Source organism: Diadema setosum, chromosome 6 (assembly GCF_964275005.1).
Source record: "Diadema setosum chromosome 6, eeDiaSeto1, whole genome shotgun sequence".
Classification (NCBI taxonomy): Eukaryota; Metazoa; Echinodermata; class Echinoidea; order Diadematoida; family Diadematidae; genus Diadema; species Diadema setosum.
The window spans coordinates 16123759-16145261 of NC_092690.1; the positions used below are offsets into that span (position 1 = coordinate 16123759).

At 38.8% G+C, this 21503-nt stretch overlaps 1 protein-coding gene across 1 annotated transcript in view; it reads left to right on the plus strand.

Moving 5' to 3' along the window:
• The first annotated feature begins 13858 nt into the window (after positions 1–13858).
• Positions 13859–21503, plus strand: part of LOC140229978 (uncharacterized) — a 99022-nt gene continuing 91377 nt past the window's right edge. The window contains exon 1 of the mRNA XM_072310174.1: positions 13859–13886. Coding sequence (XP_072166275.1) covers positions 13871–13886 — 16 coding nt within the window. The 5' untranslated portion in view covers positions 13859–13870. The remainder of the gene's footprint in view (positions 13887–21503) is intronic.

Below are 21503 nucleotides of genomic sequence, written 5' to 3' on the forward strand. Positions count from 1 at the left end.
TATTTTATTATTGCGCATTTCTTTTAATATAAGTTCATAATACAGTGTATATATGTAATTTGTGTTCTTTGTAAATACATAATGATATAGATTCAAAGCTTTATATATTCTGTATTTGTATTATATGGCACCAAAACTGTCCCCTAAAGAACACCTATATCCCACTGTTGCATAATACATTACAATACCCTATTCTAAGTTCATAAATACAATCCAAACTTCTACATGAGAGGTAGGTTATATTACCCGTGTGGAATTATTATAGACATGGTTATCAAATTCCCATAATATTTCCTTTATTCTTTCTTCATTTTTACACAGAGTTAATCTATCCCTTTAAACTCTTCACAGTTTATCAAAATCATTTAAATCAAACATCAACAACATTTTCAGTCCCATAACTGATCATTTTTACTAATTAATCAACGTTAATTGTCTAAAATGTGTCATATGGCCAACCTGTATTCACACGTACACACACACAATGCTAAATGTATGTGTCAAACCTCTGTAACACAACTTTGAACTAACTGTAGGAATTATCGTTGCACTTATCGTCCATACTTTTTATCACTATCTGAATTTCCACAAAAAAACACTAATTGACAAATAATCATCAATACAAAAGACTGACTTAAAGGAACAATTTATACACTCTTTTAGAATGCATAGCTTGTTACATGTATAAATCAGCACAAAGTAACCACGACTACATTGTCTTACTAAATTGCTATGAACAAATTTCGCTACAAAGAAAGCTTTCGCATGAATTCCTAATGAAATGCACTACACACTACACAAACTAGATATCATTTTGTTACAATGAGATTAAAACCTAAAATGGCATTAAAACGCTTTATCCTGGCGAGGAAAGCGCATGTTTTTGAAACAAGACACCAAACAGGTTAGTCATCGCATTCTTCATCAGCGACCAGGATGCGATGTGATGTTAGATTAAAAATCCGTTTCTGAAGCAGAACATACACACAAGGGTATACGTCTGCTCCTGGTCGGACGGATTTCAAAACTAACCTGCTTGTGATGGAATGCGTCTATAAACTGGTGGTAGTTGTTGCCACAGTGCATGGTAACCGCGCAGTTTGTATGTGCGCGTTTGGCGTAGCAACGACGCATCCATGGACTGGTTCCCTCCACGAAGAGCCAAAGATGAAAGGATGAAATCAGTTTAAAAAACATGACAAACTTGAATCCCTGATAGCTTTTCAATGGACTTACATTGCCAACGTCATGCTCCGATTTACTATCACGAAGATAAACGGTTCAGAGAAGTGGTTGAAAGTGGTTGGAGTTTGAGAATACACAACGGATACTAGTGGTTTTACCAGATACTGAGATAGTAAGCTGAACAGACAGGAGCAGAATGTATAATAAATCGGGATTGACAGAGTAGTACACGTACTGTAATTATGAAAGAGAAAATGTATGCAAACAACACTGAATGTTAGGGAAGTGGTTGGAAAAATATACTGATAAGCAAATCGAACCACACCCATTCACCCACTGCTGTACTCAGCATATTGCTTCATGTCGAGGGGACTTTGCTGGGATTAACATACTCAACCCGACCAGACATAGCTTTGTTTGCGAACACGTCTCACGCACCGGTAAATATTTGAATGCTTTATCCAGTAAAAAGAAGAAACATAGAAGTACAATAGAAAAGAATTGACTGTACCTTCCAGTCATGACAGACATCGATAATTTCTTTACTTGCCAGAACCATACAATTACCTTATTGCAATGCTCACATGACAGTACAGATGTAAAGGATATTTCACCTAAGAGCAGCGTTCTTAAATTGTACTATGGTACGTATGGGCAAGGAGCTACTGTGGGTAGGCCTGACCTTGTGGATTCATGGGGCTACTAAATGGTGGACTGGTGTAATGCAACAGGTGGGCGATTTGAGTTTATACCAATCGACGAGTAGCGGGGATTCCCCGGATGGCACAGTGTTTGTCTGTTTTAGGCCAGGGGGAAGAGTTCTAACAATAGCCGTATCAGCCTTTTGTCGCTATGCTGTGCTGTAGTGATTATTACATTGTGTCACGGTTCATTGTATATTTAGGCAGATAGCTAAAGTTCAGTTGATCGTAATGACTGTAGTGCAAACAGAACGTCTAGTGTCCCGCCATTTTTTGTACCGTTGTGTGTCGTGTTTGGTGACTATTGAATTATGAAAACTACTGAATTATGGATTTAAGCAGTGGTAAGTACTGAATACTATGCCATAAACATTGCCGTCAGTGGTGTTGCGGTATGTCTGGTCTCCAAATTTATCATTCGTAGAAGTGTATTAAAAAAAGCACTGTACAGACTGCTCACTTTTTTGGCTGAACATGTCCTGGAAACACGTACTCAAATGAAACCGCGTTCTGTGCTTATGTGACGTGCACATACTGTACCTTTACGCCACACAGTGATGCTACCCTTTATAAACTGTGGGTAGGGCACTTCAACTCTCCGATTTTGTCGTGCATGAACATGTGTAACGTTTCAGTTATGTGAAATTATGTGTAATTGTTATTGAAATATGAATTAATCGAAAAAGCGAAATGATAAGATTCAGTGAAGTATCTAACAACGATTTGTATAGTGCGGGGAACATAGCAATATGCTACTCTGCACATTGCTTCATGTCTGGGGGACTTTGGTTGGCAACATACTACTTACGTAAAATATTATTGACTTCTAAAAAAAGGTTAAAATGATGTAGTACGCCTGAGAGTTTAGGGTGAGAAAATGAATAGCGAGGGCGATGTTGCATATTGCTTTAAAGACAAGGCATCAAAGTGACAAATGGTGTTATTAGGGTCTACATTTATCATGAAAAGAACTTATTTTTCCTTCTTCTTCTTCTTCTTCTTCTGGTTAAGTCTGCCTCCTTCAATAGCCTGAAGATTCTTGCAGACTGGTGCTGTTTACATTATAATACAATATATTTACAGATATGTACAAGCACATAGAAAAATTTGACGAAAACAACTAGCCACTGTGATCAACCGTTAGACGGTTTCGAAAATTAATGATCCCACAGATGGCGCAGAAACAATGTCTGACGACAGGGAATTCCAGTTCCTTACAGTTCTTGGGAAGAACGAATGGCGATGCGATTGAGTTCTTAAATACGGTACCTGACAGGAGTGTGGTTGCGAGGCTCTCGTTAACTGAGTAGCCTGTTTGATGATATAGTCCTGTGCTGAAAGAGGAGTAAGATTATTGTGTATTTTGTACATCATAATTAACCTGTCATTTTCCTTCACGGTAGAGTATGTAATGCTTTAACAACTGTGTACCTCTCATCTTTAACAATTAGTGAAAGCGAACCGTAATTACAATCAAAAAGACATAATGAAGCCTGCAAAGGTTGAAAAGATGGGGATTTGTACTGGTACTCGAAACGAATGGGGTTTGTGTTCTGTCGTATAGGGGCTATCCTGGGGACAAAAGTCTATCCCGCCATACACACCTGCTCTTGCGAACACGTCTCAGGGAGCGGGAGATGATTGAATGCTTTTTCATGTTAAAAAAGAAGTCACGACGGAAAGTATAAAAAAGTAAAGATACCCGCTTAAAAATGTATGGGGATATAGAGCCTTCTCTTCTGTTGCGCCACGTCTGTGGAACTCTCTACCAGTCCAGCTTCGGAATTGCAACAGCCTCATTACCTTCAAGTCTGAACTGTAGACTTATATTTTCCAGCAACTTTGTGAATGATGTGTGACATTTTGTGGGAGCAGGGCGCCTTTGAATGTTTCTACAGATAAAAGGCGCTTTATAATGCTGTTTCATCATCATCAGGAAAGAAATGACTTTGCCTTCCATTCTCTTGTGACAATCGTCGCTTATTTCTTTGCTTGCCAGAGCGGTACAATGCTTACTGAGATTCCCACATGACAGTCCACAAGCAAAGAAAGTTTGGACCCAAGAGCAGCTCTTCTAGGTACGAAATGGTACGACTATGGTGTGCCATTTTGAATTGGCCTGGCTGGTCTGGCTTGTAGACTGGTAACTGAGTGAAAGGGGGATTGTTCAGGGAGAAATTCAGCAATGACGGGATTTTCCGAATCAATAACGTTGTTTGTTCAAGGGTACAGAGACTTCAGACATCATAGACCATATCAGAAATTTATTGCTGTACTTTGTTCGTTCATACATTACATGATATCAGATATCGAGGTGTTTAGGCAGACGTGCATAGCACAGTGCATTCAGATCGTATTCAGGTGGCAGTTATCTGTGTTACAGCTGCTGTTGTATGCATCATGTATAAGAACGTGTATTATGGATCTAAGTTGCGGTGAGTCAGTAGGCCTACTAACACGAAACGAACGATACGTTGATATAAACAATGGCGCCAATGGTGCTGTGGTACGTACATCAAATTAATTTTTCTCTTATACTAAGAACATTCGTAGAAATAAGTTGTTACATAAAGAAACGATTTACGGAATGTTATACAATATATACTGACTATATTCAATGTTACAAAAGCAAACTGCGTTCCTTGATTGCCTGAAGACAAAGTAATATGGCAACATGATTAAAGAGTTTAGGCTACTTCACATAAGTAAACGATGGGATACTATAGTCTTCATTAGCGTTTGAATACTTTCACTCTCGGCGATTTTGACATGTGTGAGGATGTCAAAACAGCTTAATGAATAAACAGTATACAGTGTGACAAGTATTCAGCCTTATACAGTATGTCCCCCCCCCAAAAAAAAAAAAATACAACGGGGCCCTCCGCAATGATATCTTTAAAAATAGTGAATCAATCTAAATACAATTCCAGGGTATGAAACTATAACTCATTGCCCACATCTTACAGAATATCCCATTCGATTTGCTTCAGGGGTCAAAGAGAAATGAGGAATTTTGTAGAGGATGTCGGGAATCTCTTCTGTCCAAATTCTGTCTATTACTCACACACAAGAGCATTGAATTGCTAAAATGGGAAGAATGAGACTCATGACATGCTTTAGAACAATCCACATTTCTCTGTGACCGCTTAACCAAATCGAATGGGGTTTTCTGCAAAATAGAGCTCAGATGTTACATTTTAAGACCCTGAAGTAGCACTTAGACAGGGTTGATCATATTGGGTGCTATCAATTCGAAAATCTGATTGTAATTTTTGGGGCGACTTACTGCAGTATGTCCCCCCAAAAAATTACAATCAGATTTTCGCATTCATAACGCCCAATATGATTAAATTCCTAAATACTACTTCAGGGTCTTAAAATATAACATTTTAGCTCTATTTTGCAGAAATACCCATTCGATTTGATTAAGCGGTTCACAGAGAAATGTAGTTTGTTGTAAAGCATGTCATGAATCGGATTCTTCCGAGTTTAGCATTTTGATGATCTTGTGTGTGAATAATAGACAGAACTTGGACAGAAGAGATTCCCGACATCCTCTACAAAATTCCGTATTTCTCTTTGACCACTGCAGCAAATTGAGTGGGATTTTCTGTAAGATGTGGGCAATGAGTTATAGTTTCATACCCTGAATTTGTATTTAGATTGATTCACTATTTTTAAAGATATCATTGCGGAGGCCCCCGTTGTAAATATTTTTGGGACATACTGTATTTGATCAAAGTGATTAGAATATGATACTAGTAGATTGTGATAAGCAATGCTACCACTTACTGAAAGCAGCAATTTTACTGATAGAATATGATCTTCAAAACATTATAGTTTGATAATCCATGGGGTGCAGATGGATGTGAGGTGGGACCACTTCACCGGGTTAAACACCCTGCTCTTTGCGGTGAATGAATGAAAAGGGATCTTTTACGTGCATGAGCTGTGACACTCTCATATACGTGACCTCCATTTTATGTCCTATCCAAGGGACACAGTGTTTTTCATCTTGCTCGAGAGGATAGTATGATTACACACAACATTGCTTGCCTCGATTGCGTGTTAACTCTTCGACCTTTTATTCAGGTATCCTTGCCCTCCCAACCCCCGAAAAAAAGAAGAAGAAGAAAATCTGCGTTCGGCTATGATTATTTTGATCTAATGGGATGTTTGAGTAAAGTGACTGCTAGGGACATTTTAGAGTAAACTACCACTTTTTTTCTTAGTTGCATAATAAGAGTATGTAGAATTGAAAAAAAAAACGGTTTCCTATTAAAACGACTTTCTATAGTGCAAGCCTATTAATTTGCATAAAAGATGGCTGCCAAATAATTTTTCCATTCTTCTACTAGGCTATTCTCGGAAATTCCCCACGGACTTCATGGGTCAGGTTTTTCTGTTGCAGAACTCATGGGCTTTATATGCCCTGTGAAACACAAGCAATTTGTGTAATATTAACGATACTTTTCAAGTCTCTTCATCATGGATTCAGAGAGAGTAGACACAATTCCGTTATTATACGGCGACACGACATAATACAGTATGTCCACACACAAAAAAATACAATCAGATTCTCGCATTGATAACACCCAATATGATTAAACTGTCTAAATGGTACTTCAGGGTCTTAAAATATAACATCTTAGCTCTATTTTGCAGAAAACTTTGAATGCTTTATCCAGTAAAAAGAAGAAACATAGAAGTACAATAGAAAAGAATTGACTGTACCTTCCAGTCATGACAGACATCGATAATTTCTTTACTTGCCAGAACCATACAATTACCTTATTGCAATGCTCACATGACAGTACAGATGTAAAGGATATTTCACCTAAGAGCAGCGTTCTTAAATTGTACTATGGTACGTATGGGCAAGGAGCTACTGTGGGTAGGCCTGACCTTGTGGATTCATGGGGCTACTAAATGGTGGACTGGTGTAATACAACAGGTGGGCGATTTGAGTTTATACCAATCGACGAGTAGCGGGGATTCCCCGGATGGCACAGTGTTTGTCTGTTTGGCTTGTGCCGAAAGGGTGGGTTGGGTGGTGGCGCGTCGCGTTAATGGGAACACCACCCTTCGTCCAAAGCCCCCCCCCCCCCCGGTTTTGCCGAAAGGGTGCGTTGGGAGCGTTGGGTCGCGTCGCGTTGACTGGAACCCCACCCTTCGTCCAAAGCCCCCCCGGTTTTGCCGAAAGGGTGCGTTGGTACTTTTTCTCATGTAATATTAAAAGACGAGTTTTGAATTTATATTTAACCTTCAAACAACCATTTCAAAGAGGCTATCGTCCCCGATCGGTTTACACTCTATTACCACTTGGTCTACAGTCAGTTGGTCTAATAGACTGTTTAATATCAGTTGGTCTAATAACCAGTTGGTCTAGTCATCATTTCGTCCAATTACTGTTTGGTCTAATTGTTATTTGGTTTAATTACTATTTGGTCTACAGTCAATTCGTCTAATAATAGCCATTTGGTCTATTTTTGGTCTATTATGAGTTGGTCTAATTCCATTTCGTCTAATCATCAAATGGTCTAAAAGAAAACCAAATTTGTACAATATAAATTTGGTGTACACATCAATAAAAAGGACCCCCCCCCCAAAAAAAAAAAAAAAAAAATAGCCCAGTTGGTCATATAGACGAAACGATGATTGGACCAAATGGTGCCTGATTAGACCAGGAGGCTGGCTATTAGACCAAATGACAATAAGATCAATGGTTATTAGACTAAATGGGTGTAGACTAAATGATGATAGACAGAGGCTAGACCAACTGGGCAATGGACCAAAATTAATGATGTGTACACCAAATTTATATTGGACAAATTTTGTTTTATTTTAGACCATTTGATGATTGGACGAAATGGAATGTAGACCAACTCATAATAGACCAAATCGGTATTTGATGATATAAATTGGTGTTAGACCAAAAATAGACCAAATGGGTATCTTTAGACGAATTGACTGTAGACCAAATAGTAATTAAACCAAATAACAATTAGACCAAACAGTAATTGGACGAAATGATGACTAGACCAACTGGTTATTAGACCAACTGATATTAAACAGTCTATTAGACCAACTGGCTGTAGACCAAGTGGTAATAGAGTGTAAACCGATCCGGACGATAGCCTCTTTGAAATGGTTGTTTGAAGGTTGAATATAAATTCAAAACTCGTCTTTTAATATTACATGAGAAAAAGTACTAACGCACCCTTTCGGCAAAACCGGGGGGGGGGGGGGGGGCTTTGGACGAAGGGTGGGGTTTCAGTCAACGCGACGCGCCACCACCCAACCCACCCTTTCGGCACAAGCCGTCTGTTTTAGGCCAGGGGGAAGAGTTCTAACAATAGCCGTATCAGCCTTTTGTCGCTATGCTGTGCTTTAGTGATTATTACATTGTGTCACGGTTCATTGTATATTTAGGCAGATAGCTAAAGTTCAGTTGATCGTAATGACTGTAGTGCAAACAGAACGTCTAGTGTTCCGCCATTTTTTGTACCGTTGTGTGTCGTGTTTGGTGACTATTGAATTATGAAAACTACTGAATTATGGATTTAAGCAGTGGTAAGTACTGAATACTATGCCATAAACATTGCCGTCAGTGGTGTTGCGGTATGTCTGGTCTCCAAATTTATCATTCGTAGAAGTGTATTAAAAAAAGCACTGTACAGACTGCTCACTTTTTTGGCTGAACATGTCCTGGGAACACGTACTCAAATGAAACCGCGTTCTGTGCTTATGTGACGTGCACATACTGTACCTTTACGCCACACAGTGATGCTACCCTTTATAAACTGTGGGTAGGACACTTCAACTCTCCGATTTTGTCGTGCATGAACATGTGTAACGTTTCAGTTATATGAAATTATGTGTAATTGTTATTGAAATATGAATTAATCGAAAAAGCGAAATGATAAGATTCAGTGAAGTATCTAACAACGATCTGTATAGTGCGGGGAACATAGCAATATGCTACTCTGCACATTGCTTCATGTCTGGGGGACTTTGGTTGGCAACATACTACTTACGTAAAATATTATTGACTTCTAAAAAAAGGTTAAAATGATGTAGTATGCCTGAGAGTTTAGGGTGAGAAAATGAATAGCGAGTTCGATGTTGCATATTGCTTAAAAGACAAGGCATCAAAGTGACAAATGGTGTTATTAGGGTCTACATTTATCATGAAAAGAACTTATTTTTCCTTCACGGTAGAGTATGTAATGCTTTAACAACTGTGTACCTCTCATCTTTAACAATTAGTGAAAGCGAACCGTAATTACAATCAAAAAGACATAATGAAGCCTGCAAAGGTTGAAAAGATGGGGATTTGTACTGGTACTCGAAACGAATGGGGTTTGTGTTCTGTCGTATAGGGGCTATCCTGGGGACAAAAGTCTATCCCGCCATACACACCTGCTCTTGCGAACACGTCTCAGGGAGCGGGAGATGATTGAATGCTTTTTCATGTTAAAAAAGAAGTCACGACGGAAAGTATAAAAAAGTAAAGATACCCGCTTAAAAATGTATGGGGATATAGAGCCTTCTCTTCTGTTGCGCCACGTCTGTGGAACTCTCTACCAGTCCAGCTTCGGAATTGCAACAGCCTCATTACCTTCAAGTCTGAACTGTAGACTTATATTTTCCAGCAACTTTGTGAATGATGTGTGACATTTTGTGGGAGCAGGGCGCCTTTGAATGTTTCTACAGATAAAAGGCGCTTTATAATGCTGTTTCATCATCATCAGGAAAGAAATGACTTTGCCTTCCATTCTCTTGTGACAATCGTCGCTTATTTCTTTGCTTGCCAGAGCGGTACAATGCTTACTGAGATTCCCACATGACAGTCCACAAGCAAAGAAAGTTTGGACCCAAGAGCAGCTCTTCTAGGTACGAAATGGTACGACTATGGTGTGCCATTTTGAATTGGCCTGGCTGGTCTGGCTTGTAGACTGGTAACTGAGTGAAAGGGGGATTGTTCAGGGAGAAATTCAGTAATGACGGGATTTTCCGAATCAATAACGTTGTTTGTTCAAGGGTACAGAGACTTCAGACATCATAGACCATATCAGAAATTTATTGCTGTACTTTGTTCGTTCATACATTACATGATATCAGATATCGAGGTGTTTAGGCAGACGTGCATAGCACAGTGCATTCAGATCGTATTCAGGTGGCAGTTATCTGTGTTACAGCTGCTGTTGTATGCATCATGTATAAGAACGTGTATTATGGATCTAAGTTGCGGTGAGTCAGTAGGCCTACTAACACGAAACGAACGATACGTTGATATAAACAATGGCGCCAATGGTGCTGTGGTACGTACATCAAATTAATTTTTCTCTTATACTAAGAACATTCGTAGAAATAAGTTGTTACATAAAGAAACGATTTACGGAATGTTATACAATATATACTGACTATATTCAATGTTACAAAAGCAAACTGCGTTCCTTGATTGCCTGAAGACAAAGTAATATGGCAACATGATTAAAGAGTTTAGGCTACTTCACATAAGTAAACGATGGGATACTATAGTCTTCATTAGCGTTTGAATACTTTCACTCTCGGCGATTTTGACATGTGTGAGGATGTCAAAACAGCTTAATGAATAAACAGTATACAGTGTGACAAGTATTCAGCCTTATACAGTATGTCCCCCCCCCCCAAAAAAAAAATACAACGGGGCCCTCCGCAATGATATCTTTAAAAATAGTGAATCAATGTAAATACAATTCCAGGGTATGAAACTATAACTCATTGCCCACATCTTACAGAATATCCCATTCGATTTGCTTCAGGGGTCAACGAGAAATGAGGAATTTTGTAGAGGATGTCGGGAATCTCTTCTGTCCAAATTCTGTCTATTACTCACACACAAGAGCATTGAATTGCTAAAATGGGAAGAATGAACAATCCACACAGAACAATCCACATTTCTCTGTGTTAACCAAATCGAATGGGGTTTTCTGCAAAATAGAGCTCAGATGTTATATTTTAAGACCCTGAAGTACCACTTAGACAGGGTTGATCATATTGGGTGCTATCAATTCGAAAATCTGATTGTAATTTTTGGGGCGACTTACTGCAGTATGTCCCCCCAAAAAATTACAATCAGATTTTCGCATTCATAACGCCCAATATGATTAAATTCCTAAATACTACTTCAGGGTCTTAAAATATAACATTTTAGCTCTATTTTGCAGAAATCCCCATTCGATTTGATTAAGCGGTTCACAGAGAAATGTAGTTTGTTGTAAAGCATGTCATGAATCGGATTCTTCCGAGTTTAGCATTTTGATGATCTTGTGTGTGAATAATAGACAGAACTTGGACAGAAGAGATTCCCGACATCCTCTACAAAATTCCGTATTTCTCTTTGACCACTGCAGCAAATCGAGTGGGATTTTCTGTAAGATGTGGGCAATGAGTTATAGTTTCATACCCTGAATTTGTATTTAGATTGATTCACTATTTTTAAAGATATCATTGCGGAGGCCCCCGTTGTAATTATTTTTGGGACATACTGTATTTGATCAAAGTGATTAGAATATGATACTAGTAGATTGTGATAAGCAATGCTACCACTTACTGAAAGCAGCAATTTTACTGATAGAATATGATCTTCAAAACATTATAGTTTGATAATCCATGGGGTGCAGATGGATGTGAGGTGGGACCACTTCACCGGGTTAAACACCCTGCTCTTTGCGGTGAATGAATGAAAAGGGATCTTTTACGTGCATGAGTTGTGACACTCTCATATACGTGACCTCCATTTTATGTCCTATCCAAGGGACACAGTGTTTTTCATCTTGCTCGAGAGGATAGTATGATTACACACAACATTGCTTGCATCGATTGCGTGTTAACTCTTCGACCTTTTATTCAGGTATCCTTGCCCTCCCAACCCCCGAAAAAAAAAAGAAGAAGAAAATCTGCGTTCGGCTATGATTATTTTGATCTAATGGGATGTTTGAGTAAAGTGACTGTTAGGGATATTTTAGAGTAAACTACCACTTTTTTTCTTAGTTGCATAATAAGAGTATGTAGAATTGAAAAAAAAAAAACCGGTTCCCTATTCAAACGACTTTCTATAGTTGCAAGCCTATTAATTTGCATAAAAGATGGCTGCCAAATAATTTTTCCATTCTTCTACTAGGCTATTCTCGGAAATTCCCCACGGACTTCATGGGTCAGGTTTTTCTGTTGCAGAACTCATGGGCTTTATATGCCCTGTGAAACACAAGCAATTTGTGTAATATTAACGATACTTTTCAAGTCTCTTCATCATGGATTCAGAGAGAGTAGACACAATTCCGTTATTATACGGCGACACGACATAATACAGTTTGTCCACACACAAAAAAATACAATCAGATTCTCGCATTGATAACACCCAATATGATTAAACTGTCTAAATGGTACTTCAGGGTCTTAAAATATAACATCTTAGCTCTATTTTGCAGAAAACTCCATTCAATTTGGTTAAGCGGTCACAGAGAAATATGGATTGTTGTAAAGCATGTCATGAGTCTGAGTATACCAAGTTTAGCACTTGCATGCTCTTGTATGTGAACACAATTGACAGAACTTGGAGGGAAGAGATTCCTGACATGCTCAACAAAATTTCTCATTTCTCTTTGACAACTAAAGCAAACCGAACGAGGTTTTCTGTAAGATGTGGGCAATGAGTTATAGTTTCATACCCTGAAACTGTGTTTGGATTGATTAACTATTTCTAAAGCTATCATTGCGGATGGTCCAGTTGTATTTTTTTTTTTCTTGGACTATCTATGACTACTATTTCAGCAAAATATTTACTCGGTGATTGTGCACAGATGTTGATTTTGTTTCGTTACGGAGGAATCCAAAGGCATCAATTAAAGTTTAAAGTCAAAAGGTTTGAGCGATTTCCATGTGTCTCGTTTGGCCTAGTGTGATCCATGTTGTGCAGTAATGGAGTCGACTCTGATTGTATTCAGTATATCAATGGTTTTGGCACAACTGCTTATATCTATGTATACTGGTGTGAAATATGTGAGGCAGATCTCTCCATTATGCCTTGATCCACGTTCGTCTTTACTCTTATTCTTCTTGGGGCTCTCTAGGAAGATGTGATCAAAACGTGTCTGACATAACTGCTGTTTCAAAGGAGTCAATCCCATTCTTTCACTTGTTCTTGTGAGAGAGCTACGCGCTTTTCATTTCACTCCTACTTTATAGCTTTAGCAACCGGCAGTGCAGTCTCCTCTCGTAATAGATATGAGGAAACTGAGTTCCGTTACTTCCGCTCTCTATAGTATGTGCCTACAAACAAAACGGTATAGATCTGCTTTGACTTCAGCCGGCATCAGGTGACTCACATGTATAGGTGTAGAGACGTTCAGCGAGAGATGATAATGATGATCCACAGCATATGTGTAGCGCCATATATCTGTTGTAGAAAAATTCAAAGGCGCAGACTCCTTCAAGAGATCGAGTTAGCAATGGTTAGATTGAATGCCTAGTGAAAATGTGAGTCTTGAGGGAGGCTTTGAAGTGTTCCAGTTTGTCAATTTCACAGAGAAAAGATGGCAGGGAGTTCCATAGGCGATGAGCGGTAGAGGAATGCCCGGTCTCCATATCCCTTGAGATGTATAATGGCATCTGGAGAGTAATGCCAGATGAACGGAGGCCAGAGTGAGTCTGGCGCCGCTCGATTAGGGAACACAACAATGTATCCTGAAGCCTGCAATTACGCAATGCGGGGATTCCCCGGATGAAACTTTTCTTTTTGTCCGAAAAAGTTCGAACACTAGTCCTATCATCTTCCATCAGCCAATCGGTGAGTGTTTTGTTCGTGCATGAATAATACTGACGTTGTGATACAGTTTACTGTATTTGGGCAGAGTGCAAGGTTAATTTAATCAAAACAGGCCTGGACCCGCCATCTTTTCTCTCTGAAATCTGTTGTCTTAAATATAAGAAGATGAATTATGGACTTCAGCACCGGTGAGTACTTACACAATATGTACCATACGACGACAGTAAACATTAACATCAGCGGTACTGTGGTGTACATTGCTCGCCGACTTTAATATTTGTAGAAATTTACTATAGGAAGCATTCCTGTGCAGACCATTCACTAGGCCTATAATATATACTGTCTGAGAACATTCTCAGAGCAAACCGTGCCCTTCCCTTGGTTGTGGACATGCGACGTGCCTATCTACATGAAAGAGTTTATGTTACTCTTTGTAAACTCCGGGTAGTAGATATCTGCTTGAACACTAACTCTCCAGATTTATCGTTTGTGGATGCCATACCGTTTCAATACTCAAATATAAAATTTTTCGAAAGAATCTGAATCATCGGAACACCTTGGAAGGTATTAAGCAGTGATATTTGTACTGCGGAGAAAGCTAACAATACATATAACTTAGGCAAAATATTAACTTCTGACATGAAGAAATATATCAAATTGTTTTCTTTAAGGTTTAAGGTGAGACAAGAAAAGGATGATGGTGTATCCAGATTATTGCCTATAGGGACGCTTTCAAAGTAAAGTGACCTATAGTGACCCAAATCTTAATATTACTGTTAAGAAAAAAAAAAATTCACTTTCACGGTTGTCCGAAGCAACATGGAGTGATTCTGTAAATTTACGACATCAAATCCCAGGGGCGGATCAAGGAATTCTGTAAAGGGGGGGGGGGGGGCGTAACTATTATTTTTGGTGCCACTTCCGAGTTTCATTTCATTTTTTTCTTTTTATTTCTTTTGTTTTTACCCGTAAATAAAGGGGGCGTGTGCCTCTTGCGCAACCCTCTGGATCCGCCACTAAAACCACTCACACACTAGTACTACTTACTGCACTTGTTACAAAACCAGTTCGTGGCAAAGAATATGGTATATGTCACAGGGGGCTTTCCTCTGAATGTGGGGAACGAAAGTCCTCCCTGCGACTGGGATCTTTTCTATAGTCAAAGGTTGACTTTCTCTAAATGCAGCAGATTGTTAGCAGACCATTCACTCATTCAACTCTTTCGACTTGTGCAACTACAGTGCCTCGAAAGATAGCCAATCACACAGTGTTCTTACAATGTAACAAGCAATAAGATTTATTATACTGGTCTCAAATTGTGGTCGTCCAAACTTGAATACAGATATCCAATTCCACTTGTCTTGAGCTTGGTTGCTCTGCTCGTTGGTTTATTCTAGAAGCTCCCGTGCTTGGTTGCTCTAGGTTGTCGACGATGCCCTGCCTGAAGTAGCGGGTCGTCTCCCCTTACTTCTGGTCCTCTCTGGAACCGCAAACTGTGGCTCTCTCTAGAACCCTAGACTTGGTCCTCGCTGGAACCCTAAACGGTGGCTCTCTCCCTGGAACCCTAAACGATGGCTCTCTCCCTGGAACCCTAAACACCAACAGTTGTTGGTGTTTACACTCGAATCCTCCTAGATTCTCTGCTGGACGGTCAGGCTGTCCAAGCCGAAATGCAACAATCCCTGAATCACACTGATTCCAAATAACACTCTGCTACTCTCTAACTTCGCAATCTCGAAGTAACGTAGCCTGGTCCTGAGTGTTCCGCAAATAATGTGGCATCTCAATTTCATGCCCAAACACTGCATATTTATACATTTGTTGGACCATAGGTCTCCATGTAAAATTAATTAAATGAAGTCAAGTGACTTCCTAGAAAGTTTTCATAGAAGTCCTGCCCCCTTTTCTTATTGGTTGGCGTTTTCTGTCTGTCAAAACTTTCCTGAGTATCTCATTTTGCATTGGTCAAGCCCCTGCTTGACGTCATCACTTCCTGTCCACGGAAACCAAAATTCTTTGAAGTGGTCCTGTTTTGACCTAGCTAGAAACTTGCGTTTGACGTCGTGAATGACGTCCACATACCAGTTAGTATGAGGCATACTACCAGGGATACCCTTTCCTCGTATTTTGACGTCATGTAGGGTTTACTCATCCCAAAACATTTAATTCCAAATCACTCTCTTTTACTTTGATTGTGCATCGCAACATCTCCTTATATGGTTATTTTGATGCAAGCTTTTGTCTTTAAAGCTGCACTTCTTTTGTAACCATTGCGATAACATCAATTTCTTACATGAGCTACCTAATAAACAGTAGTACAATGAGACAAGTTATTACGTGACAAATACAAAATATGTCATATCCTGACAGTATATATCAGGTACATTCGCTGGGCAAGTTCAAGGCTGATGGACTTTGACATTGTGATGAATGTGAGCATTGTTTAAATGCATGCGTCAGAATAAGTAAACACTATCATCGAGCAAACAAACTTTGACCGTAATTTTTTACTGGTAATAACTAGAAATTTCCATTGCCGAGCAATGCAATTGTATCCCCCGGCACTAAAAAGGGGACACAAACCATGCACCAACACTATGACCTTTGACCCTATAAAAGAAGGAACATTGGGAGCAGCATTTCCAAAATCAATAGACTTGTAGATTATATTAGGGTAGAGCTTCGTACTGAATCGAACAAAATTTGTCAAGAGATGTAGCCTATAGAGCGCACACAAACCATCCATCAACGATATGACCTTTGAAACTTTTAAAAATGGAACAAGGGGGGGGGGGGCACATCCAAAATCTTTAAACTTGTATCTCATATCATTGTTAGGCCTTCATACCAAATTTGAACAAAGGAACACATTGCCACGAAAAATGCGTGAACAAAGCAAAAGATCTGCATTTCGTAAATGCCTTGCAGATTTCCTACTGTAATAGATATTATACTGTATCAAGTATTATAAGTGTTTTTTTTTATATTAGGAAATGAATGATGTACATTGTGTAAATATTCACAGTCATTTCAACTAACCATGTAATAAGTTTTCTTTTGTATTTAGCTTTAAGTATGAAGATCAAGGTGACCAATCTCGACTAACACGTACTTGTGCTAACTTTTGATTTCCTTGTTAACAACAACTTTGAGGAATTATGGTATATGTATCATATTTAACTCTCAAATATCATCATTAATCATTGTTTTGTAAAGGAGTAACAGACATTGACAGGTAAGTATGTTTTTTTTCCACATATGTGTGTAGATACAATTGTGTTATGATTCTTATATGTACATGTTCAAAATGTTTTTGCTGATAAAACTTCAAACTTCAAACTTCAAAACTTCAAATGTAGCCCAAAAGCGCTTACAAACCATTCTTCAACAATATGACATAGACCTTACAAAAGACGTAACACTGGGAGTGGCACATCAAAAAATCTTTAGACTTGTAGCTCATATCATGGTAGACCTTCGTACCAAATTCCATTGATAACTGTAGCCTATAGAGCGCACACAAACCATCCACCAACAATATGACCTTTGAACCTTTTAGAAATGGAACAAGGGGACAGCAGATCCAAAATCTATAGGCTTGTAGCTCATATCATGGTAGACCTTCAAACCAAATTTGAACGAAATCCGTATAGTCAAGGCGCTAATTCCTGTAAGAGGCTTAATTAAGGAGTTCGTTCAACCCACCCCGCAGAAAAGGTTTGACCAGACAAGGTGGTAGATGGGACCTCTATGAACATCCCCAGGTAGTATGTGGTTCCAAATTGTGGTGTCAGTAGAATTTTACTGGCCACTTTTCATCATGATTTGTTGGAACAAACGTAAAAGAGTCTGCGCACGCCAAGACTACTCTAGTATTACACGCACCACTAGCACCACGCAAGTTGTCGTGAATATTGCAAAGGACTTGGGTGTGGAAATCTCTGCTGACGACATTTCTGTGAGCCACAGGTTGCCTGGCAGACGTGCTGGTAGTGGTGGGGATGGTGCCCAGTCTAGCCCCAAAGGGAAGGCCATCATAGCGAAGTTCGTCAGACGTGACGTGAAGGTGAAGGTGATGAAGAACAAGAAGAAGCTGAAGGACAGTGCCAATTACAAACGTGTGTTCGTCGATGAGGATCTTACACCTCTACGTAGCCGCATGCTTCGGGAGCTGAAGCGCGACACCAGTATTAAGAGCGTCTGGTCGATTGATGGGAAGCTCATGTGTAAGCAGCTAGTCGATGGGAAAGAGGTGACAAAGGTGATCGACTCCCCAGACGATCTCTGGAAGGTAGGGTGGGATGAACGCAAGATCATCGATCTCGGGTTTTGTTTCAAATAGGACCAGCACGGCCCCTGTCATGTTCTGGAGCAGCACTCAACTCATGTTGACATTGTCAGTTTGAACGTTTGTGGCTTGCAGAGCAAGCTAAGACTTGGAATATTAGACCTGTTTGTTAAGGACTTTCATATTGTATGCCTTACTGAATGTAAGTGTGATCCTGTTAATTTTGATGGTTACTGCTTACCGGGTTATCGGGGTTTCATTATGCCTGCCAAGAGTGTCAAACATAAATATGGGGGTGCCCATGGTGTTTGCGTTTTTATCAAAACATCGTTATCCGACAGTTTTGAAGTTATTACTGATACATGTTCTGAATTCGTATTTTGGTTTAAGTGTAATAAGAGTCCATTATGTGAAGCCTTTATTCTTGGCGTTGCATATTTACCTTGCGAAGGTTCGCTATATCATCATAAAGAAATTTTTGATGACATTTCTGACGATTTAGTGAATTTTAGTGCCGCTTTTGATCTCCCTGTAGTTTTAGTTGGTGATTTGAACTCTAGGACTGGTATTTTGAATGACTTTATTGAATTTGATGAAGCTGTGGATTTAACTGGCGGGATAGAATTGATTAAGAATATTTCATTTGGCCTTCAATCTGAGCTTACTAAACTTGGAGTTAAAACTGAGCGTTTTAGTATGGATAGAAGTACCAATAACAATGGTTATCGTTTGATTGAACTTTGTAAGAATTTTGATGTTAAAATTGTTAATGGTAGGTTTGGGAGTGACAGTGGTGTTGGAGATTTTACCTGCCAGAATGCCAAGGGTAAAAGTGCGGTTGATTATGTGCTTGTGTCATCTAGTCTAATGCCTAAAATTTCTGATTTTCGTGTAAATGCCTTGGATAAATGTTTGTCTGATGCTCATGGGGCTGTTTCAGTTCAATTTTGTTTTAATACTAATGGAAGTAAAGTTGATATTGGAAGTCGGTCTCTTCATGATGACTTAGTCAGTATCCCATCTTGTGATATGCCAATGTATGTCCCTCTCAAGACCAAGTGGGATGATGACCTTAAAGCTGTTTATAAGAATGCATTTAATTTAGCCGATATTGAGAGTCTAAATTTCAAACTTGACAGCTTGAACGTTGATCATATAACCCAGGCTGAATTAGATGGCATTGTTCAAGATGTGAATCAAATTTTTATTGCCCCTGCCAAGTCCCTTGCAATGTGTAAAGATGTTGTGTTTAAATCAAATAATTTAGCCAAAAGTGTTCGTGCTCGGAATAAGCCTTGGTTTGATAAGTCATGTGAAGTGCAGAGGAAACTGTATTTTAAAGAGAAACGTAGATTGAAAAGGGAGAATACCGATGTGGCTAGAGCTGAATTACAAAGTAAAGCTAAGTCATATAGGAGATTTATTCGGAAGGCTTTTAGAAGTTATAATAAAGATTTGTGTAATCGTATGCGAAATTTAAAAACTTGCAAACCAAAAGAGTACTGGAACATTTTAAATCAAGCAAGCAATTGTGGTGATAAGCTAGGTAAAATAACATTGGATATGTTTAAAGGGCACTTTGAAAAGTTAAGCACTAAGCCTAGTAGTCCAACTTCTGAGGCTGGTACAGATTTTGATCCCTCACTAATTACACACTCTAGTATTAATGAATATATTAATAGAGAATTTATAGAAGAGGAAGTTTTGAAACTCATTACTAGTCTGCGGAATAATAAGGCTTGTGGAATTGATAACATTTTGAATGAATATTTGAAGAATTGTCCAAGTGCATTGGTTTCATTTATAGTTAAGTTGTTTAATATCATTTTGATGTCAGGTGTAGTTCCGTCAGTATGGTGTTTAGGGATGATTAAACCTTTGTACAAGAAGAAAGGTTCGCTAGACGACCCTGACAATTATAGGGGAATCACCCTTCTTAGTTGTTTAGGGAAGTTGTTTACTGCTTGTATTAATGTGAGGCTTACAGAATATTTAGATTGTGCTGGAGTGATAGGTGATGAGCAAGCTGGATTTAGGGGGAGCTACAGTACCTCGGATCATATATTTACATTACATGGGCTGATTGATCTGTATTTACAACGGGGAAAGAGGATTTACTGTGCCTTTATTGATTACAGAAAAGCTTTTGATTTAATTGACCGGTCTTGTTTGTGGTCAAAATTGATTTCAAGTGGTTTAAATGGAAATGTTATTCGTGTTGTTTTTAACATGTATGAAAATGCCAAATCTTGCGTTAAGCTTGGGCACAGCATTTCAAACTTTTTTCCATGTAATATTGGGGTGAGGCAAGGCGAAAATTTATCTCCTTTATTATTTGCAGTGTATTTAAATGATTTTGAATATTTTGTTAGCAGACATTATAAGGGTCTTGATATGTGTGCATCTGAGATAAGGAAACATCTCAGTGATGATGATGTGGAAATTTTTCTACGCCTTTACGTGTTATTATATGCTGATGACACAATAGTCATGGCCGAGTCAGCTGATGAATTGCAATCTGCTTTGTCTGCTGTTCAGCAATATTGTGACCTTTGGAAACTATCAGTTAATACAAGTAAGACTAAAGTGGTTATTTTTTCAAGAGGTAAAGTTCGTAAATACCCTGTTTTTTCTTTTGGTGAAAGTCAGCTTGATGTTGTGGATGATTATGTTTATCTTGGAACAGTGTTCAACTATAATGGATCATTTAATAAGGCTATTAAAAGACAAGTGAATCAAGCTAGGAGGGCCATGTTTAATTTGATCTGTAAGGCTAAGAAGTTCTGCTTACCCGTAGATATACAATGTGCTCTTTTTGACCAGCTTGTTGTTCCAATTTTATTGTATGGTTGTGAGATTTGGGGTTTTTGTAAGCTGGATTACATTGAAATGTTTCATAAGAAATTTTTAAAAAGTATCCTTAGGCTTCAGCGTGGTACTGCAAATTGTATGGTGTATGGGGAATTGGGCAGGTTCTCTTTAACAAGTACGATAGAGAAGCGTTTGGTTAATTTTTGGGCGAGGATTAGTCAAGGAAAAAAGTCTAAGCTTTCATACATTATTTATAAATTGTTACGCCAGCTACATGATTGTGGTGAGATTGAATCAGAGTCGATCAAGAACGTTAGAGGTGTTTTAGACAAGTGTGGTATGTCAAATTTATGGTTAGAGGATGTCCCATTGAATCTAAAATGGGTGAAATCATCTTTGAATCTTAGGTTGGATGATATGGACAAGCAAAATTGGATTGCTGAAATGAACAGAAACCGTTTATGTTTTAATTATAGAATTTTTAAACAGGAGGTTGGCTTAGAAAATTACTTATTAAAGCTGGATGTTGTGGAAAGAATAACTCTGTGTAAATTTCGTTGTGGGAACCACAAGCTGCCTATTGCTACTTGTCGATATTTACCTGATCAAGTATCCCAATTATGTACTCTATGTAACTTGCAGGTTCAAGGGGATGAATTTCATTACTTGTTGGTTTGTCCTTTCTTCAGTGAAACACGTAGGCATT